Source organism: Labeo rohita, chromosome 8, assembly GCF_022985175.1.
Source record: "Labeo rohita strain BAU-BD-2019 chromosome 8, IGBB_LRoh.1.0, whole genome shotgun sequence".
NCBI classification, from domain to species: domain Eukaryota; kingdom Metazoa; phylum Chordata; class Actinopteri; order Cypriniformes; family Cyprinidae; genus Labeo; species Labeo rohita.
Window position 1 is genome coordinate 21035120 of NC_066876.1, and position 17197 is coordinate 21052316.

Sequence of the window (17197 nt, forward strand, 5' to 3'; positions counted from 1 at the left end):
GACCGGGTGGCCATGCGGAGGTGATCAACCTGAGCAAATTGGAAAAAAGTTGTTATCCATAAATGTCTTGTTTATTTTAGCAAATATAAATATTTCATATTTTTCTTTTTTCTAATATTTACTTAAAGAAATGTAAAGTGTAGTGGCTAAGTTACTAAATGAGAGGATTCTACATATGCTATTTTTGGGATTGTTGTTTTACATATAATTACATATTTATCATAAGAGTATACATAGACTACCAGTCAAAAGTTTTTGAACAGTAAGACTTTTAATGTTTTTTAAAGAAGTCTCTTCTGCTCGCAAGCCTGCATTTATTTCATCCAAAGTACAGCAATTTTGAAATATTTTTGCTATTTAAAAGAGTACTGTAATATATTCTATTTGAATATATTTTAAAATGTAATTTATTCCTTTGATTTCAAAGCTGACTTTTTAGCATCATTACTCCATTCACATGATTCTTTAGAAATCATTCTAATATTCTGATTTGCTGCTCCAAAAAAAAAATAAAAAATAAAAAAATAAATAAATAATAATAATAATAATAAATATCATTATGTTGAAAACAGCTAAGTACAATTTTTTTTAGGTTTCCTTGATGAAGTAAAGTGTTAATTTCTATAAATAATTCCCCCAATAAATAAATAAATAAATAAATAAAATAAAATAAAATAAAATACTGACTCCAAGCTTTTAAATGGTATAGTGTATAAATGTTACAAAATCTTTATTTCAGATAAATGCTGATCTTTGGATCTTTCTATTCATGAAAAAAAAGTACCCAACTGTTTTAAATATTATAAATAATAATAATAATAATAATAATAATGTTTCTTGATCAGCAAATCAGCATATTAGAATGATTTCTGAAGGATCATGTGACACTGAAGACTGGAGTAATGATGCAGAAAATTTAGCTTTGATCATAGAAATAAATTACGTTTTAAAATATTTTTGAATAGAAAGCAGTTATTTTAAATAGTACAAATATTTGACAATATTACTGCTTTTTCTGTATTTTAGATCAAATAAATGCTTGGTAACCAGAATACAATTCTTAAAAAAAAAAAAAAAACATAAAAAATCCTACTGTTCAAAAACTTTTGACTGGTAGTGTATGTCTATAATAAGTTATTTAAAATAATAATAAAAACAAAAATATATATAGATTATGCTTTTATGTAATGAAAACTAGCTGATTCCTCTACTTGATCTTTGAAATATTACATCACATTCATTCATTCATCATTCACCACAGCTCCTAGTATTGTCAGAGTTTAATTTAGACATAAATATGTTTAATATTTAAATTTCACAAAAACAACAACAACAAAAAAACGTACTGACGAAAACATACATTTCATGCCAGATGTTGTTGACAAGCTTGATTACTTGTCTTTTTCTTCAGGCTATATTAAACTATTTACCTGGGAAGATTACATTTTTATTTAATTATTACTTTTTTTATTTATTTTTTTGGAGTTTGTAGTTTAATTTTATCATAAGCCATGCTGGCACTTTTATCACTTACATTTTCACTATTAAAAGAATGTCATTAACAAGCACTGAGCACTCTTGTGTCAGCTAAACCTCATGCTGATAAAGGGCATTCAGGGTAGCTAATTGATATTTAGATCTAGCTATTGATCTTAGCCAGAGATGGGTGGGATGGGGGTCTTCCTGTTTAATAAGTTTGCATTAGGAAACTATAGGGGACCGGAACCCTGCAGAGAGCAGCTCTGTTTCAACATAACACCCATTTCACAGATAATGCAAGATAATGCAAGAGTTTTACTCGATGTGATGCTTTTACTGAATTTAAATGTGGTTCCAGTTTGAAGTGATGCAAAATGAGAGGGAACATGTTGGCTTATATTGTGTCACATAGTGATTCCATACATATTAATCCGGGTGTGCTTATTTAGGAAGATCATTAGTAACCCAATGGTTTTAAAGTTAAAATCTGGTATGTGGGCTACTATAAACCTTTTTTAACCACTAAAAAAAAATTTAACCACTAGGTGTCAGTGTAATGGAGGCGAATTGTGGAACTTCCTCGATTACTATCAACTCATTGACCTTTAAGAAATCAAGCGTCGTTTTCATATGGTGTGTTTCGATCACATGTTTATTAAGATACATGTATAATTTAACAAAAGAAAATATAATATAGTGTCGGCATTCAAAATACAGTGCTTAGTAAATGTTGTTTTATTTACATTTACAAAATGAGGTTTGATGTCTGGTGTGTTACAACGTTTCTGTATTCTTTGGGCCATAAGACACATACCAGTACATGCAGGTATTATAATTGCTCTTTCCTATACACACTCACACAAATATGGCTCGTGTTATCGATAGTAAAAGAGACAGATGTTGATCATTAAACATTTAAAAGCCTTGTGCTGTGACACACAAGTGCATGTAAAGCAATTCATTCTTCTTCATTTAATCTCCACTATTAAATCGTTAAACTGAAAGAGATCTTAACAATATGTTTAACACGTACAAAATATAGACTACCATTTGACCTTTCAAATTAGAATCCACATACTTAAAATGCTATGCAAAATTGTTTCATAGAAAAATCATATCCTGAAAGGAAAATAAATACGTATTCATAAAAGCATGTGAGGTTCATGACAGAATCCTTTGCTTTAAATTAATAGTTTTACAAATACCTTGTGACTTGCTTCTTGTTCAGCTGTTATAAAATAATAAAACACACATATGCATTTTTACGTTCATATTCGCATCACTCTTATTTTCTGAGGTTGTGTGTATTGTTTATACATATATACATAATTTGGAATCCATTCTGAGAACAGCTAATGTCCTTTTCTTCCATCCCCTTTCTTTCTCAACGTTTCTTTTCTCTCTCTTGAGGTGATGATAAGATCCAGACACTGTCACTTATACAAAACTGAAAAGTAACACAATGCAGATACAAAATTAGTTTCACAAGAAGAAAAACAAGAACCAGCTAAACTGAAATAAAATACTTGGTTTCCTTTTTTAAAAGGTGTAAGATAAAAACTATTTTACAAACATGTGTCTTCCTCTTCATTGAAGATGTTGACGACATAGCAGGCAAATACAAATCCCAGGGCCTACAGAAAAACAAAGAAACAGATTCTGTAAAGTCTTACACAGGTCACTTTGTATCTGAATTTCTATATTAGCGTATGTAGGTGTATCAGAACAGTTTGAGCTGATGTGTGAAGTGTTGATATTAAAATTGAAGTATGTAATTTTTCAACATTACAGTAGCTTACCCTGTTGAAAAAAAAAACAGCATATGCTGGTTAGGTATGTTTTCAAACATGGCAGCTGGTTTGAGCTGGTTTAAGCTGGTCCTGTGCTGGCAACTAGCTCATAACCAGCTCAGGACCATCTTAAACCAGCTCAAACCAGCTGCCATGCTTCAAAACATACCTAACCAGCATGTTGTATTTGTAGGTAACTAAACTTGTTATGACACACCAGCATTGCTGGGTGGAAACCTGTTTGAAAACAGTCAATAATTCTGCACACTTCAGCTTTAACAGACCATGACTTCTTCAGTTTTAGGGTCTTACAGAAATGAACAGTTGCAGGGCGCTGTGCATAACTTCGATGTACTGATACTCTAACACACAGCCCAGCTCCGAGACCAGAGCAGGACTTTCCAGATGCTGCCATCTAGTGGTTGGGAGGTTTCTGTTCTCACAGCCCGGACCGTTGTCCTTCCACCATGAGCGGTAAGATGAAAGTCCCAGTGACAGATAATCGCTGTCCTAAATGAACAGCACAGAAATGCCTTAAAACATTATTGACTTTAACGCTGTGGTACTGAGGAAACATGTAGTGTAAGTTTTACATGCTGTTTAATCTTGTTCATCTGTGGTTTGTAAGCTTATACCCACAGTGATGATATCATCTCATACCAATAGCATGAAAGTATGTGAACTTGGTCTAGCACTAGACTGACCCATATAAGAAATGAGGCTCTTTACCTTTGAAAGCCCTCCAAGATCTAGATAAAGGCAACAGATAAAGACATTCCAAGTCACCCAAAACACGGTCCAGACTATATACTAAAAAAAAGAAAAGAAAGAACATGTAATGGTCATTAGAGAACCACATCTAGCTAACTTTGTAAAACAAATATCCATATCTGTGTAAACAACCAAATTACTGCAGAAGGCTATACATTATTAAAATGTTTAGGGTGGGTAATATATAGAAAGAAGTATCTTATGCTCACCAGGGCTGCATTAATTTGATCAAAATATAGTAAACAGTAATACTGTTATATATTAAAAATTAATTTATTCCTGTGATGGCTAAATTGAATTTTTTCAGTATCACACAATCCTTCAGAAATCAGTCCAATATGCTGATTTTGTGCTTGAGAAACAATAATATTATCAACGGTGAAAACTGATACATTTTTTCCCAGAAATCTTTTGATGAATAGAAAGTTCAAAAGAACAGAATTCTAACAATCTGTTATAAACATTACTTTCACTTTTGATAAATGTTATTGCATTCTTGCTAAATAAAGGCATTGATATCTTTCAAAATAATCTTACTAAACCCAAACTTTTGAACTGTATTTATTTATTCATTTTTAATGAAGAAATCAATACATTTAATCATACTAATCAACTAAAAATGTATTATCGAATTTTATACATTTATTTTAATAAAAACATTTATTTTAAGAAATCTATTCATTTAGGTATTTTTGTAATCTTTTTTATATTTAATAAATCAGTATTTTATCAGTATTCAGTATATTCAGTATTTTAGAAATAATAAGTACAAATAATATATTTTATAAATAAGTTATAAGTAATATGTTACATATTTGTTTTAATAAAACTACACTACCAGTCAAACGTTTTTGAACAGTAAGATTTTTCTTCTGCATTTATTTGATCCGACGTACAGTAAAACTAAAATTTTGATATATTTTTACTATTTAAAATACCTGTTTTCTAATTCAATACATTTGAAAACATAATTTATTCCTGTCATTTCAAAGCTGAATTTTTAGCATCATTACTCCAGTCACATAAGAATCCTTCAGAAAACATTCTAATATTCTGAGTTGTTGCTCAAAAAACATTTATTATTATTATTATTATTATTATTATGTTGAAAACAGCTGATTAGATTTTTTCAGGTTTCTCTGATAAATAGAAAGTTCAGAAGAACAGCATTTATCTGAAATAGAAATCTTTTGTAACATAAATGTCTTTATCATCACTTTTGATCAATTTAAAGCATCATTGCTAAATAAAAATATTACTTAATTTTGGATCTATCTTTGCATTTATTGGATCTGGATTTATCAAAGAATTCCGAATAAAATGTACTCAACTGTTTTAAATATTGATAATGATAATGATAATAATAATAAATAAATAAAAATGTGACACTGAAGATTAGAGTAATGATGCTGAAAAAAGCATCATTCAGCTTTGAAATAAATGACAAAGTACTGAAATAAATTACATTTTAAAATATATTCAAATAGAAAATAATTATTTTAAATAGTAAAAACATTTCAAAATGTACTGTTTTTGCTGAACTTTGGATCAAATAAATGCAGACTTGGTAAATAGAAGAGAAACATTAAAAACCTCACTGTTCAAAAACTTTTGACTGGTAGTGTAGTTTTATTAAATGTAATATTATTTAACATACCTATTAAAGGACAAAAGTTATAAAAATGTCTTGAAGTAAATACAGCACACACCAAAACTACATAGCGGGGCTTATACTGGACTGTCCCAAACAAGCCCAAAATCACCACAATGACGTGCAGGAAGTTGACAAGGATCGGCGCCCACTGGTAACCTAGAAAGTCAAACACCTGTCTCTCCACAGCAGTGATCTAGAGAAAAAGAGAACGTAAGATATGATCAAAATCTGTACACATCGCTAAAACAGTAAAACCACCAGCTACTTTGCATCTACACAACCAAAAAAAAAACACCCTCATGCTGCCCCAAACACAATAATGATGGAGACCCCATCTCTCTTTCCCAGAGAAACACAATCAAAACCCCCACCTCTGTTTTTTTCACATGCTGGCTTTTTACTCAGGGTTGCCAGGGTAACAGAGCCAATGGGGTACAAAGCTTGTGACAGAGAAATAGAGAGTGAGAGGTGGAGGAAGAGAAAAGGAGGGCGGGAGGGAGAAAGGGTGAGCGAGAGGAGATGAGGGCTCTCCTTGGAGGTCAGAGGCTCAGTGAGGGGAGATGTATGATTCAGATGGGAGGTGCTGGGTGTGGGGGATGCTGCTCCTCTCATAAAGCTTCACTGCAGCAGTCATAAACCCTCTCTCTGCCACTAAGCACCCATCCCCCATACAATCTCTCTCTCTATGCCATAATGCTGCTGTGTACCAGCTGTTCCCAGAGGTTCCACCTCAAATCAACCATTCGTAGCATGTCTTCACCACAGTCCCCATCCGCTGTGTTCCAGCACGAGGTGCGTTGACTTTACAAGCCAAACATGAAAACAGTGAGAGATGGGTGGGATGTTTCACAGATACAGATGAGCTATTCGCTTTTGGTAACACACTCAGATCACACAGTATATATCCGTCCCAGTAAATATAATCCGTGAACAGTCTTCAACTCATCTGAAATATTTAAAGCAAGTATGAAACCACCATTATACACAGCAACAGTGACTGAACCTGTTGATACAGTCAACATGAAGGATGGATGTTCAGCCAAGACTTATAGGCGCCAAATGTTACACAAAATCGGACATGGTATGGCAGACATGCAGCAGACCTCTCTTTTTCTATTCACTTGCAGTAAAAGGTGTGAAATAGTGAATTCGTTAAACCGTTTAAACCATACAGCTATATTTTCTTTTTTGAGCCACCCGAGATCAAATGTACACAATTGTAAAGACTAATAACTGCATGCATCAGTTCTGCGCTGTCTCATTGGATCTTCATCATTTATTTAGTAGATGGCAGTATTTTTTTTTAAAAAGGTCAAGGCTGAGTTAATCCACTGAGATTGTAGTCCAAATGTGATGTTATACCAGATAATTTATGCTTGTTTAAAAATATATAACTGGATACGCATCTTCACTCTCTATTTCTTTCATACACATTCTCATGGGCAATAGGAAAGAAAGGAAAGGTTAGGAAAGACAGACAAGCTAAGGTTAGACCAAAGTTAAAAGCCATACAAAGGTTAAGCAGAATAACAGCAGGGATGTAGGTCACTCTCTCTGTTGTGTTCAGCACAGAAACAAGAGGGTTTCCTCCTGTGGAGAACACAAGTGCAACTGCTGAACTGAGATGAATTCAAAATATCAATTTGTGAGAGGAGAACAGGATCTCATACCACTGAAATAAAAATGTGTAATCAGTAAGGTGCATTAAAATGCACACAAACATTTCTTAGTATCACAATGCACTGCTGACATTTCACTTGTTTTACAGTATATATCAAATGTAGGACATATGCAGTTTAAATAGACTATATTTTATCCTGAATAAATGGGATGGATGATGGATATTTAAAAAATTCTATTTTTAGATATTTACACAGGCAAAGTTATTGCACTAATGTGTAATTTTCACTTCAGTTCTTATTGTACTCTTATATAACAGACATTTTTGTCTAGGTTTGTTTGTGCTCTTTCACGATAATTACTTTTTGATAATAGTCTCATCACTGTCCAAAAATGTTTGTGCAGCCAGTATATCCTTTCTAATATACACAAAAGTACAAATTTTGTCTATGTATTAATTATAAATGAAAAACTACAGCTATCTGTGGCTCAAAACTTGACGTCTTTCAAACAATGGACTATTTATTAACAATAGACTTGAGATGCTCAGAAACTCGTCTCGAAGTTATCACAACGTCAAATCTCATAAATAGTGTTTTTATGTCAGACATATTAATAAATGCGTTACAAAACTGCAGCGAGTGCACGTTTGTTTTTACTACAATTCTATAACGCACTTACCAGCTGAAGAGCGCAGAAGAACATCAACATACACCTCCCCGAGCAGCAGCCCATCTTCACTATTCTCTCTGGTATAAACGTAAAAGTCAAAATGGTAAATAAATCAGAGTCATTTTTGAGGTAGCCTGTTTATTATCGGTATTTTTCAGTAGGATATGCTTCCCTCACAATGGGCGATAATCATCGCTGTATATAGCGCATAGGGTTAAAAACAGTATGAAGCAGTAGGCGGGGGTAAAGAGGGTGAGATCGGGGGTAAATAAAACGGGGTGGGTCTTTATATATAGCAGCCACCACCTCCCGGTGCGCTGTCGAGAGGGAGCGGCAGGTGGAGCACTAACGACTGGAAGAGTTGGGAACTGATTTGCTTTACTTTCTTTAGAAATCTAAATCTGACTACCATCAGAGGATTAGTTCACTTCCAAAATAAAAATGGCCTGATAATTTACTCACCCCATGTCATCCAAGATGTTCATGTCTTTCTTTCTTCAGTCGAAAAGAAAGTTGTTGAGGAAAACATTTCATTTTTCTTTATATAGTGGACTTCATTGGGGACCAACGGGTTGAAAGTGCTGTTTCAGTGCAGCTTAAGAGGGCTCTACAGGATCCCAGCCAAGGATTGCCTTTCTAGTAAAATGACTGGTCATTTTGTAAAAAAATATAAAAAAATAAAAAACTATATACTTTTTAACTAAATGCTCTTCTTGCACTAGCTGTGCAATGCATATGCGCATTTTCACGCATTGCGTAATGTTGAAAAAGTCAAGCGCGGTTAGTTCTTCAGTTCTAAAAGATAGGATAAGCTTTAAAAGTCATTTCTCATTTTCTTCTCCAACTTCAAAATCGTCCAACATCATTGTTTTACCTTTTTTTTGTAAAGGCAGTTTGACTTTCTTTGCACCTTAGCCTAAGTCACGCGTGCTTGATCACATAATGCGTGAGGTTGAGCTAGCGCAAGACGAGCATTTGTGGTTAAAAAGTATATACTTTTTTTTTTGAAAATGACTGACGGATTGTTTTGATCGACCGATAAGACCCTTATTCCTCGGATGGGATTGTGTAGAGCCATTTGAAGTTGCTTTGAAACTGCACTGAAAGTATACCACAGCTATCAAGCAAAGATTTTTTTTTAAGTGTAGTGCCTTAAATTTCAGCCTCCAGACTTATAATACATTAATTGTATTTGTTTGTGTGTAATGACTCATTTGTGTTTTCCTTTTCTAGAGTAATTAAGATGTCAGCCCTGAGGTTGCATTTTTCATAATTTGGACACCCCCTACTTGACAAGCTCCTGCAGTGCCCAGCCATGTTCAGCACATATCACCCACCTGAACACAGCTGTCTGCTGCAGAGAGTATACGCTCGTTGGCACGGTCCGTAGTCCCACAGATGGGTGATTAACAGCAGGGTGCAGGGGTTTAGGTCTGTGAGTCTCAGTATGTGCTGATAAACAAATTTACTATCTTTAGAGAGAGCTGTAGGTTTGATTGGTGGGTTGAAAACTAGAACATGTTTGTGAATCTTTGCTCTCCTTTTGAGCCTATATGTCTCTATATGTTTGTATATAGATTTGTGTTATGTGTTTGTAACATGAAAGTTTGTAGGTCTGATTAAACATACAAAATCAATGCAAAACATACTATCTGACATCAAATAAACAGATCCTGTTGTGCAAATTGAACAGCTAATTTTCTACAGCATGATGGGAAGACACAACTACTTAAAAAGAGATATTCTATTTATTGGCATTGATGGTTCCATTAGGAACCTTAAAGGGATAGTTCACCCAAAATTTAAAATTCTGTCATTAATTACTCACCCTCATGTCGTTCCAAACCCGTAAGACCTTCGTTTGTCTTCGGAACACAAATTAAGATATTTTTAATGAAATCTGAGAACCCTCTGACCCTCCATAGACAGCAAGGGTCCTACCATGTTTAATGTCTTTTAAGAAAAGGCTCTTTGGGAAACACAAAAAATATATTCCCGCTGCAAAAACACAGTTTTGGAACCTTTGATTTTGGCTTAATATTGGTTAAATATCATTCATGCTCAACCCTTCAGCCCTGTTACCCAAGTAACTGTAGAAAGAATTATGGAAAAAAAAAAAAAACCTTTCATTAATGAAACATGTTTATCAGTCCCTACACATTATGTACACATTTTTAATATATTTTAATATAAATGTTGTCTAAATAAATAGTTACTTGTTTTATAATTCATTTTATATTCTCATCCATAAACACCATAGGAATAACAAAACAAAAACTGTGTCATGATATGATGATGTGTAAATATGGTCATCATTAGATATCATTACACATTGGTGAAAAAAGTTTGGAATAATTAATAATTTTATTTATTTATTTATTTTAAACAAGTTTCTTATGCTAATTATTTGATCAAAACAGTAACAATGTGAAATATTATTACAATATAAAAAAGCTGTTTTCTATTTGAATACATTTTGATATATAATGTGATGGCAAAGCTGAATTTTCACCCATAACACCAATCTTAAGTATCACATGATCTTTCATAAATCATTAATAATCATGAATTTGGTGCTCAAAAAATGCTCTTGGTGCTCTTGAAAACAGCTGTGCAGCTAAATAGTTTGTGGAAGCTGCGATATTACTGTTTTTACAGTATTTCTGATTAGATAAATGTAGCCTTGGTGAGCAAGTGAGACTTAATTTAGATTTGGTGAGACTTTCAAAAACGTTAAAATTCTTAATTATTCCATACTTTTGGCCGCCAGGGTGTATATACAATCACGATACTACCAGTACTTTCTGTTCTGTTCATTCTGTTCTGTCATTCCCGAACTATCCGCGCTGTGGCGCAAAACGCGAGCTCCAGATGCCAATGGAGTGGGCACCGCGCTGTCATATGGTACTGTCGCCGATGTTCGAGACAGGATTGAGGCTTGAGGAGGCTCTGAGGCTCAACGGAGGCAGTCGTGACGTGGTCTTGATATCACAACCGATCCTAGACTTGGAATAACCCAGCTGTGCGTTTGCACCTTTCGCCTTGTGAGCGACGCGGCATGCACAGGAACAATGGGGATGGTCAGAGGTTGCGCTGAGGACGCCAGATGCCATACCGCACACATGTCCTCCCTAACATACGAATCCAGGCTCAACGCAGGTTATTGATTATGCTTGCGGGGTCCGAACGGGAGCCAGACGTTTCAGCAGCAGCAGCAGCGAGAGTGCAGCGAGGTGGATGCTGCGCGGCGACGCGCCCCCTGAATCCCTAAACTGAGTGAGTATCTTCAGCAGCATCTGTATACGGCTCTCATTGGCATGCACTTCTGCCTACGTGCTGACCACACAACGGAATCCTCTGTTAAACGCATAGCAGAATCTATAGCGTGATCGTTTGCTGTTGGACGCTGGAGGAATACGCGTCCGGTTTATATGAGATTAATGACTCGCATCATATAAGTCAGACGACACGTGTGCAACAGCTTCAGTGTAGCCGCATTACCCTTTGTGATTCGACGCTTAATTAAACGATTTATAAGCAGGTTGTGGCACTCTCTCTCACTCAGCGGAAACCAGCACTGCGCGATATCACATTTAATACCGTAAATTATGGAATCAATTAAGAGAACAGAGACATAGCCGCTCGTTTATTTGTTTCCCCTCAATTAAAAGGGATTTCGATGGAACCCTCTCGCCGTCTGCTGTGGGAGCTGGCCTCGAGGACGCGCCTGCACTGCGCGTGCATTTCCACTTTGATCTTGCGAGATTATTTCCTGAGTGCATCGGTGATTGGCGGGACAATACCCACGGGAGCAACGAATTACTCGTGCTGAATAAGAGGTCGACCGCTGCGGGCCACAACATATCATGCATTCGCGTACGCGAGCCGGGAAAACAATGGTGTTGCATATTGGCACGATTGACAAATACAGTATTATTTCAGCTCTAACAGCTCACGTTTTAAAATTCATACAGGCCAGGCCCAATCAAAATCACGTTTATTTTGCTAACCTGTTGTGTGCCTGATTAAACAGCCGCAGTAAAGGCTGACTGAGCTCCTGTCTGCAAAAAAGGCGCAGTACTTCAATGATGATGTATAATTTGGGCATGAGACCAGTCAATAAACGTACCGAACAGGTTAGGACGGCAGGTTTATAGTCGCCCCTGTCAGATAAAATGCAAAAGTCTAATGACTTTTAACTATTCCCTGTAGTCCGTATTCCGTTCGTAAATTTCTATTTTAAGTTTACTAATTGTTTGTTTAACATTATATCCACCCGTTAACTAATTTTATAAGGTGCTTTCCTGATTGACTGTAATACTAGCCAATAGCATTTGAGTTCGGCTTGCAAGGAGCGTATCAGTGGTCTAATTTACTGAACGAACACGCCTCCTATATTGAACGAGTCGCGTTTTGAATCGGAACTGCTCGGTGCGGAATCTCTTTCGTAAACGAATACTTTTTAGTGAGTTAGTGAGTCATTCTCCTTCCGATAAGGTGTATAATGATTCCAAACTCTTTCTGGAATATATAAGTAGATTTTTAGACGCAAATTTTTAATAAATCTTTAGGCTAATAATTAGTGCGGTCAAAATTACTGTGTTAACGCAGGGGATTAATTTTCCCAGTTTAACGCGTTAAAAATATTTAACATAGTTAACGCAGGGGTGGGGCTAGGGTTGGCCACCCCACTCAAAACTGTTGATTCTTTTTTTTTCTTAAATAGAAGTGTTTATTTAGTCGCAGAACATCTTTTTACGACCACATCAAACTGGAGACTTTTCAGACGCGCACTCCAACTTCACTTCAGTGAAAGGGCGCTACAGGCGACGAGGGAGCATCAGGAGAACAACAGTGAACTGTGGTCAGATGAGATGTTGTCAGGCCGTATTTCAGTTTCTGTCAGCTGTTATACTGTGGTGGTTGCATCAAATGTGCCGGCACACACTGTAGCCTGTATCATCTCAAATTAAAGCACGAATGAAACTACGAGCATGTGAGTCAGATCCGCATGACATTCAGCAGCTCTTAAAGTAATAGCAGCCAGATAACCTAATAACCCAGTTGCTGTTATGTCTGTTAATCAAAGAACAAAAGAAAAAAGATGAATCAATAACTTTTGTAGCTTTAAGGATTCATCTATATGTAATTTAGTATTTAGTGTTTGGTAACTTTATTCAATTTTTGTGTATTTTCTTCTTGCTGAAGTGCACAGGTAAATAATAGGTTATGTGAAGATTGTTTTAAGTTCACTTAAATTAGAAGTTGCTATTTTTTAAAGTCTAATAAATGTTAAAATTGATAGCTCTCAATTATACTGTAATGTTGAATGGCTGTAACCAATATTAGGAAAAAAATAATTTCCTAGAGACATAAGTAATATTGGTATCAGTTATACTCACCTTTAGGCATAAGAAGTATTTAACAAATATTATAAATATACTGTCTTTTTATTGTTTCTACATGTGAAATGACTGAAATATAAAAGTATATTTAAAAAAAATAATAATGTTAGGTGGGATTAATCACTATTAATTTCTGGAAAATGTGTGATTAATTTTTTTTTTTTTTTCAAATCGATTGACAGCACTACTAATAATATTCCTTTCGGTCACAAATTCCTAAACGGTTCATTGACTCACTCATAACACAAGGCACTGGTTGACACCTACTGGCAACAGGGGCTACAGTACCAATCTGAATGAATCTTTTGTGAATGGATTCAGAGGAATCAAGTCACTGAAATGAATTAAATCACCAGCACTAGAGTAGAGGGAAGGCTTGTCCATGTACCTGCTGTCATACAACAGACAGATGAAGGTTCTGAGTGTGTCACGTATGTGAGTTTATGAGAGTGGCTGCAGTGAATCAGACCACTGGGGCAGAACTGCTCAGTCATATAAGCTTTCTGTTGATTGGTGGAGACTTGAATAGATATGATGTCCCCAACCATGAGCATCAGAGAACGTAAGCAGAATGTTCTGTTCTGTCCAATCAATAAAAGAGAAATCCCACATTGGCTTACATGTGTCAGTGTGCCGTTTGGAGTCAGGAGGGGTAAAAAAACGTTTCTATTAAGGCAATAAAGGTAAGGCAGCTGCACTGGTTGGCGTCACTATCATTGCAGGTTATAATATAGAAGTTCATCCTCAAATTGATAAATGTCATATTTAAATTTTTACAAATTTTGTTAAGTTCTTCTGTTCTGGAAACCTCTTATGAATCACACACCTTGTTGTCACATATGAAATGTATTTCCGCTGTACTCAATTTCCTGAACCTCTTGTTTATCCCGAGGTGGCCTACTACGTGAACAGAGCCTTCAAGATTTTGAGAGAACTGTCACAGATTTGCTGTAGGTCTGTGACGGTGTGATAAGGCCCCGCAGGCAGACATCCATTAAACTTGAGGCTCTGCTGATGATACTGTGAACTGCAGAGGAGTTCCTTCTCTCAGCCTTATCGTGAAGCAGATGAGTGGCCATAGCTCCTCACAGGAGGAAACATACAGCCTATATCTGTCCTTGAACATATGTGTGTGTGCATACGCGTGTGTTTGTGTCTGTGGGGTTTTTAGACCTGCAGTATCTACCAGAAGTTATTTTCTACCAGCAATTATTTTCCCCAATTAAATGACTTATAGTTATAGATTGTGAGGGTCAATGTTTGCAAACTTAGCCTTACAGTGATGTCCATTGGAAGAGACCCTTTCTGATCAAACCAGTATGATTCAGCTACTTCATCAGTCTCTTAGCGAGAGGTCAAGAGGTCCTTGTCTCCTCCAAACAAAGGTCATGAAGTCAGGAATCTCTGGTGACCTTAAAATGCGGTATTTTGAGTTGTTGTGCTTTATTTCTCCCACAGTTCAGAGGCTGTTCATGACGCTAATTTGTCCACATTGTTTTTTTTCTAATTTAAAGGGATAGTTCATCCAAAAATGAAAATTCTGTCATTAATTACTCACACTCATGTTGTTCCAAACCTGCAAGACCTTTGTTCATCTTCGAAACATAGATTAAGATATTTTTGATGAAATCCGAGAGCTTTCTGACCCTTCATAGACAGTAGGGCAGGGTATCATTCAAATTTTTTTGACACTGATACCAATACTGATACTATGACTTTGATACCAATTTTATGAAATCGATTTTAGCAAGATTACATTACACATTACCTTATAAAACTTTTTTTTTTTTCAGTTTGTAAAGGTTTTTATAGACTCTGCAGTGCAAAAAACAAAACGTAACCAACACAAAAAATCAGTGCAAATAGTTTTAATTAGGGCTGGATGATATGGCAAAAAATTAAAATCTCGATTTTTTTCAGAACATCTGACCGATTCTCGAATTTTTACGATTGTAACTACAACATGATTCATGCTTGTTCTTTATTAATCCTCTAGTTAAAGTAAATTCTATTCCAAGTGCACCACACATGAAATGTCAACATTATGTACATGCTGTATCTTTGCTGAAAAGATGCATGAACTACATCTTGTACAGACTTGTCTTATAGATATTATATGTTCAGAAATAATACGAGGAAAATGCTTTAAAAAAATCTCAAAAGTCAAGGTAATTTAAATTCAAAATGATTGAAGGTATAACACCAGTAACTATTATTAACTATAAATGTTCTGTAAAAACAATGAATAACAGCTTTCAGCCTGTCATCACAACGTAAACATGAAACATCAGACATACATTAGTAGTTCTTCACGTTTTTTATTTGATTACTCTCTGTTTCAGTGTTTTTCTATGTAAACATGGACAAGTTTGCTTGTTGTCTCTTGCAGCATCTCATGCATGAAACTGCATTGTAAAAACACAGTGCTCAAGTCAAAAGAAGTTCACTCCCATCTTCTTATGTTTTTCTATTCCACTGCCCACGACGCATCTTTGTCAACACAAAAGTGCATTCTGTGTGAATGGCGCCTAGCGGTATGAGAGCATCACACATGAGCGGTTAATCACGCGCGGCGACATGTGGTTGGATTGTTCTTTTCTGTTTACTGTTATCGTTGGCATATTGTTAAATTGTCTAATTCTAACGGTTGGTAGTATTTCCATTTGATTCCTCGATTTCTAAAAAATAAAATTGTGGTAAAACATTACATTTAAATTAATCGATAAACTTGGAAAAATTGCCCAGCCCTAGATTTAATACATTTCAAGTAGTTGTAAGTGCAAAATGAACAGTTGTAAGTCAGTATGTGAGGCTCACTGCTGCATACTTAAGATCTTTAAATCACTCAGCAGTTCGTCTTTTAAAAAAATAGCATGTCTGCTTTTTCAGGAGACAGACAAGCCCTCTCTTTACTGATGATGTCCTCAGGACAGAATTATCATTTCTACTCATTTTCCACTAATTCACACGATCTGATTAGCATTCACTGCTTCTAGTCTGGTCGTGTTTTCTCTTCCGTGATCACTGCTCATATGTCACTCATATACGCGTTTATTCCCCGCCCTATCTCTGACGACGAACATGCGTTACACTTCCAGAAAACATTTATAGGGATTATACAAGAAGCTAATAAATACGCAATTACGCCAGTATATGAACTGTATGTGATGTTCATGAGATTTTGCCTATTTTTATAACAATGCAGTGTGTTTACATGAGAAATGCTAAGCAGGTGTAGCGATTACCAATACCCTCATTAGATCCCAATAGAAGTTTATTAAAAACACTTGAAGTGAATTATGAGTAATAGCATAGTATTCATTTTATAAATTGTCTTATGTAGCATGATGCTACAGTGTGAATGAATGGTCATGTAACGTGCATTGTCTTTGATGCCTCGCCAGAGCCAATCACTGATTTATAAGGCATGCTGCATGCTTATTGGCTCACAGACTTTGATAAGATTAACCCCTTAGGTTATGAAATATGGTGGTGAACAACAAGACAGAACGTCAGCACCTGCGTCACCATTATTTTTGCTTTCTTTTATTCTCGTAGCTTCATAAAATTACAGTTGAATCACAGATGTCACTATTTTAACAATGTCCTTACTACCATTCTGGGCCTTGACAATGGTAGTTGCATTGCTGTCTATGCGGGGTCAGAAAGCTCTTGGATTTTATAAAAAAGCATCTTAATTTGTGTTCCAAAGATGAGCAAAGATCTTACAGGTTTGGAATGACATGAGGGTGAGTAATTAATGACAAAATTTTCATTTTGGGGTGAGCTATCCCTCAAATACAAGT

General features: G+C 35.5%; 2 protein-coding genes across 4 annotated transcripts in view; one reads left to right on the forward strand and one right to left on the reverse strand.

The window, feature by feature from the left end:
• Positions 1-2122: 2122 nt before the first annotated feature.
• Positions 2123-8243, reverse strand: nkain5 (sodium/potassium transporting ATPase interacting 5). Of its 2 annotated transcripts, none has more exons than XM_051117650.1 (6): positions 7996-8243; positions 5750-5887; positions 3999-4079; positions 3582-3779; positions 3053-3113; positions 2123-2926 (listed from the first exon to the last, which is right to left on the reverse strand). In XM_051117650.1, the coding sequence occupies exons 1-6, from the start codon at positions 8047-8049 to the stop codon at positions 2913-2915; spliced, it is 546 nt and encodes a 181-aa protein (XP_050973607.1). In that variant the 5' UTR covers positions 8050-8243; the 3' UTR covers positions 2123-2912. The 2 variants fall into 2 exon arrangements, with proteins under 2 accessions (XP_050973607.1, XP_050973608.1); XM_051117651.1 differs by having other exon boundaries at positions 3049-3113.
• Positions 8244-10638: 2395 nt separating this feature from the next.
• si:dkey-70p6.1 (uncharacterized protein LOC570575 homolog) overlaps positions 10639-17197 on the forward strand; it is a 37302-nt gene continuing 30743 nt past the window's right edge. For both annotated transcript variants that reach the window (XM_051117879.1, XM_051117880.1), the window contains exon 1: positions 10639-11262. The gene's annotated coding sequence lies outside the window, so the exon portion shown is untranslated. The remainder of the gene's footprint in view (positions 11263-17197) is intronic.

What these genes read in the sequence shown, in the direction of transcription:
- nkain5 (XM_051117650.1), bottom strand. Translation starts at nt 8,049, where the DNA reads ATGGGCTGCTGCTCGGGGAGGTGTATGTTGATGTTCTTCTGCGCTCTT. An exon ending in AGCCCCGCTATGTAGTTTTG is followed by an intron (nt 4,080 to 5,749) that starts GTGTGTGCTGTA and finishes TCTTTTTTTTAG; the next exon opens with TATATAGTCTGGACCGTGTT. An exon ending in CCCTGCAACTGTTCATTTCT is followed by an intron (nt 3,114 to 3,581) that starts GTAAGACCCTAA and finishes GTTTTTCTGTAG; the next exon opens with GCCCTGGGATTTGTATTTGC.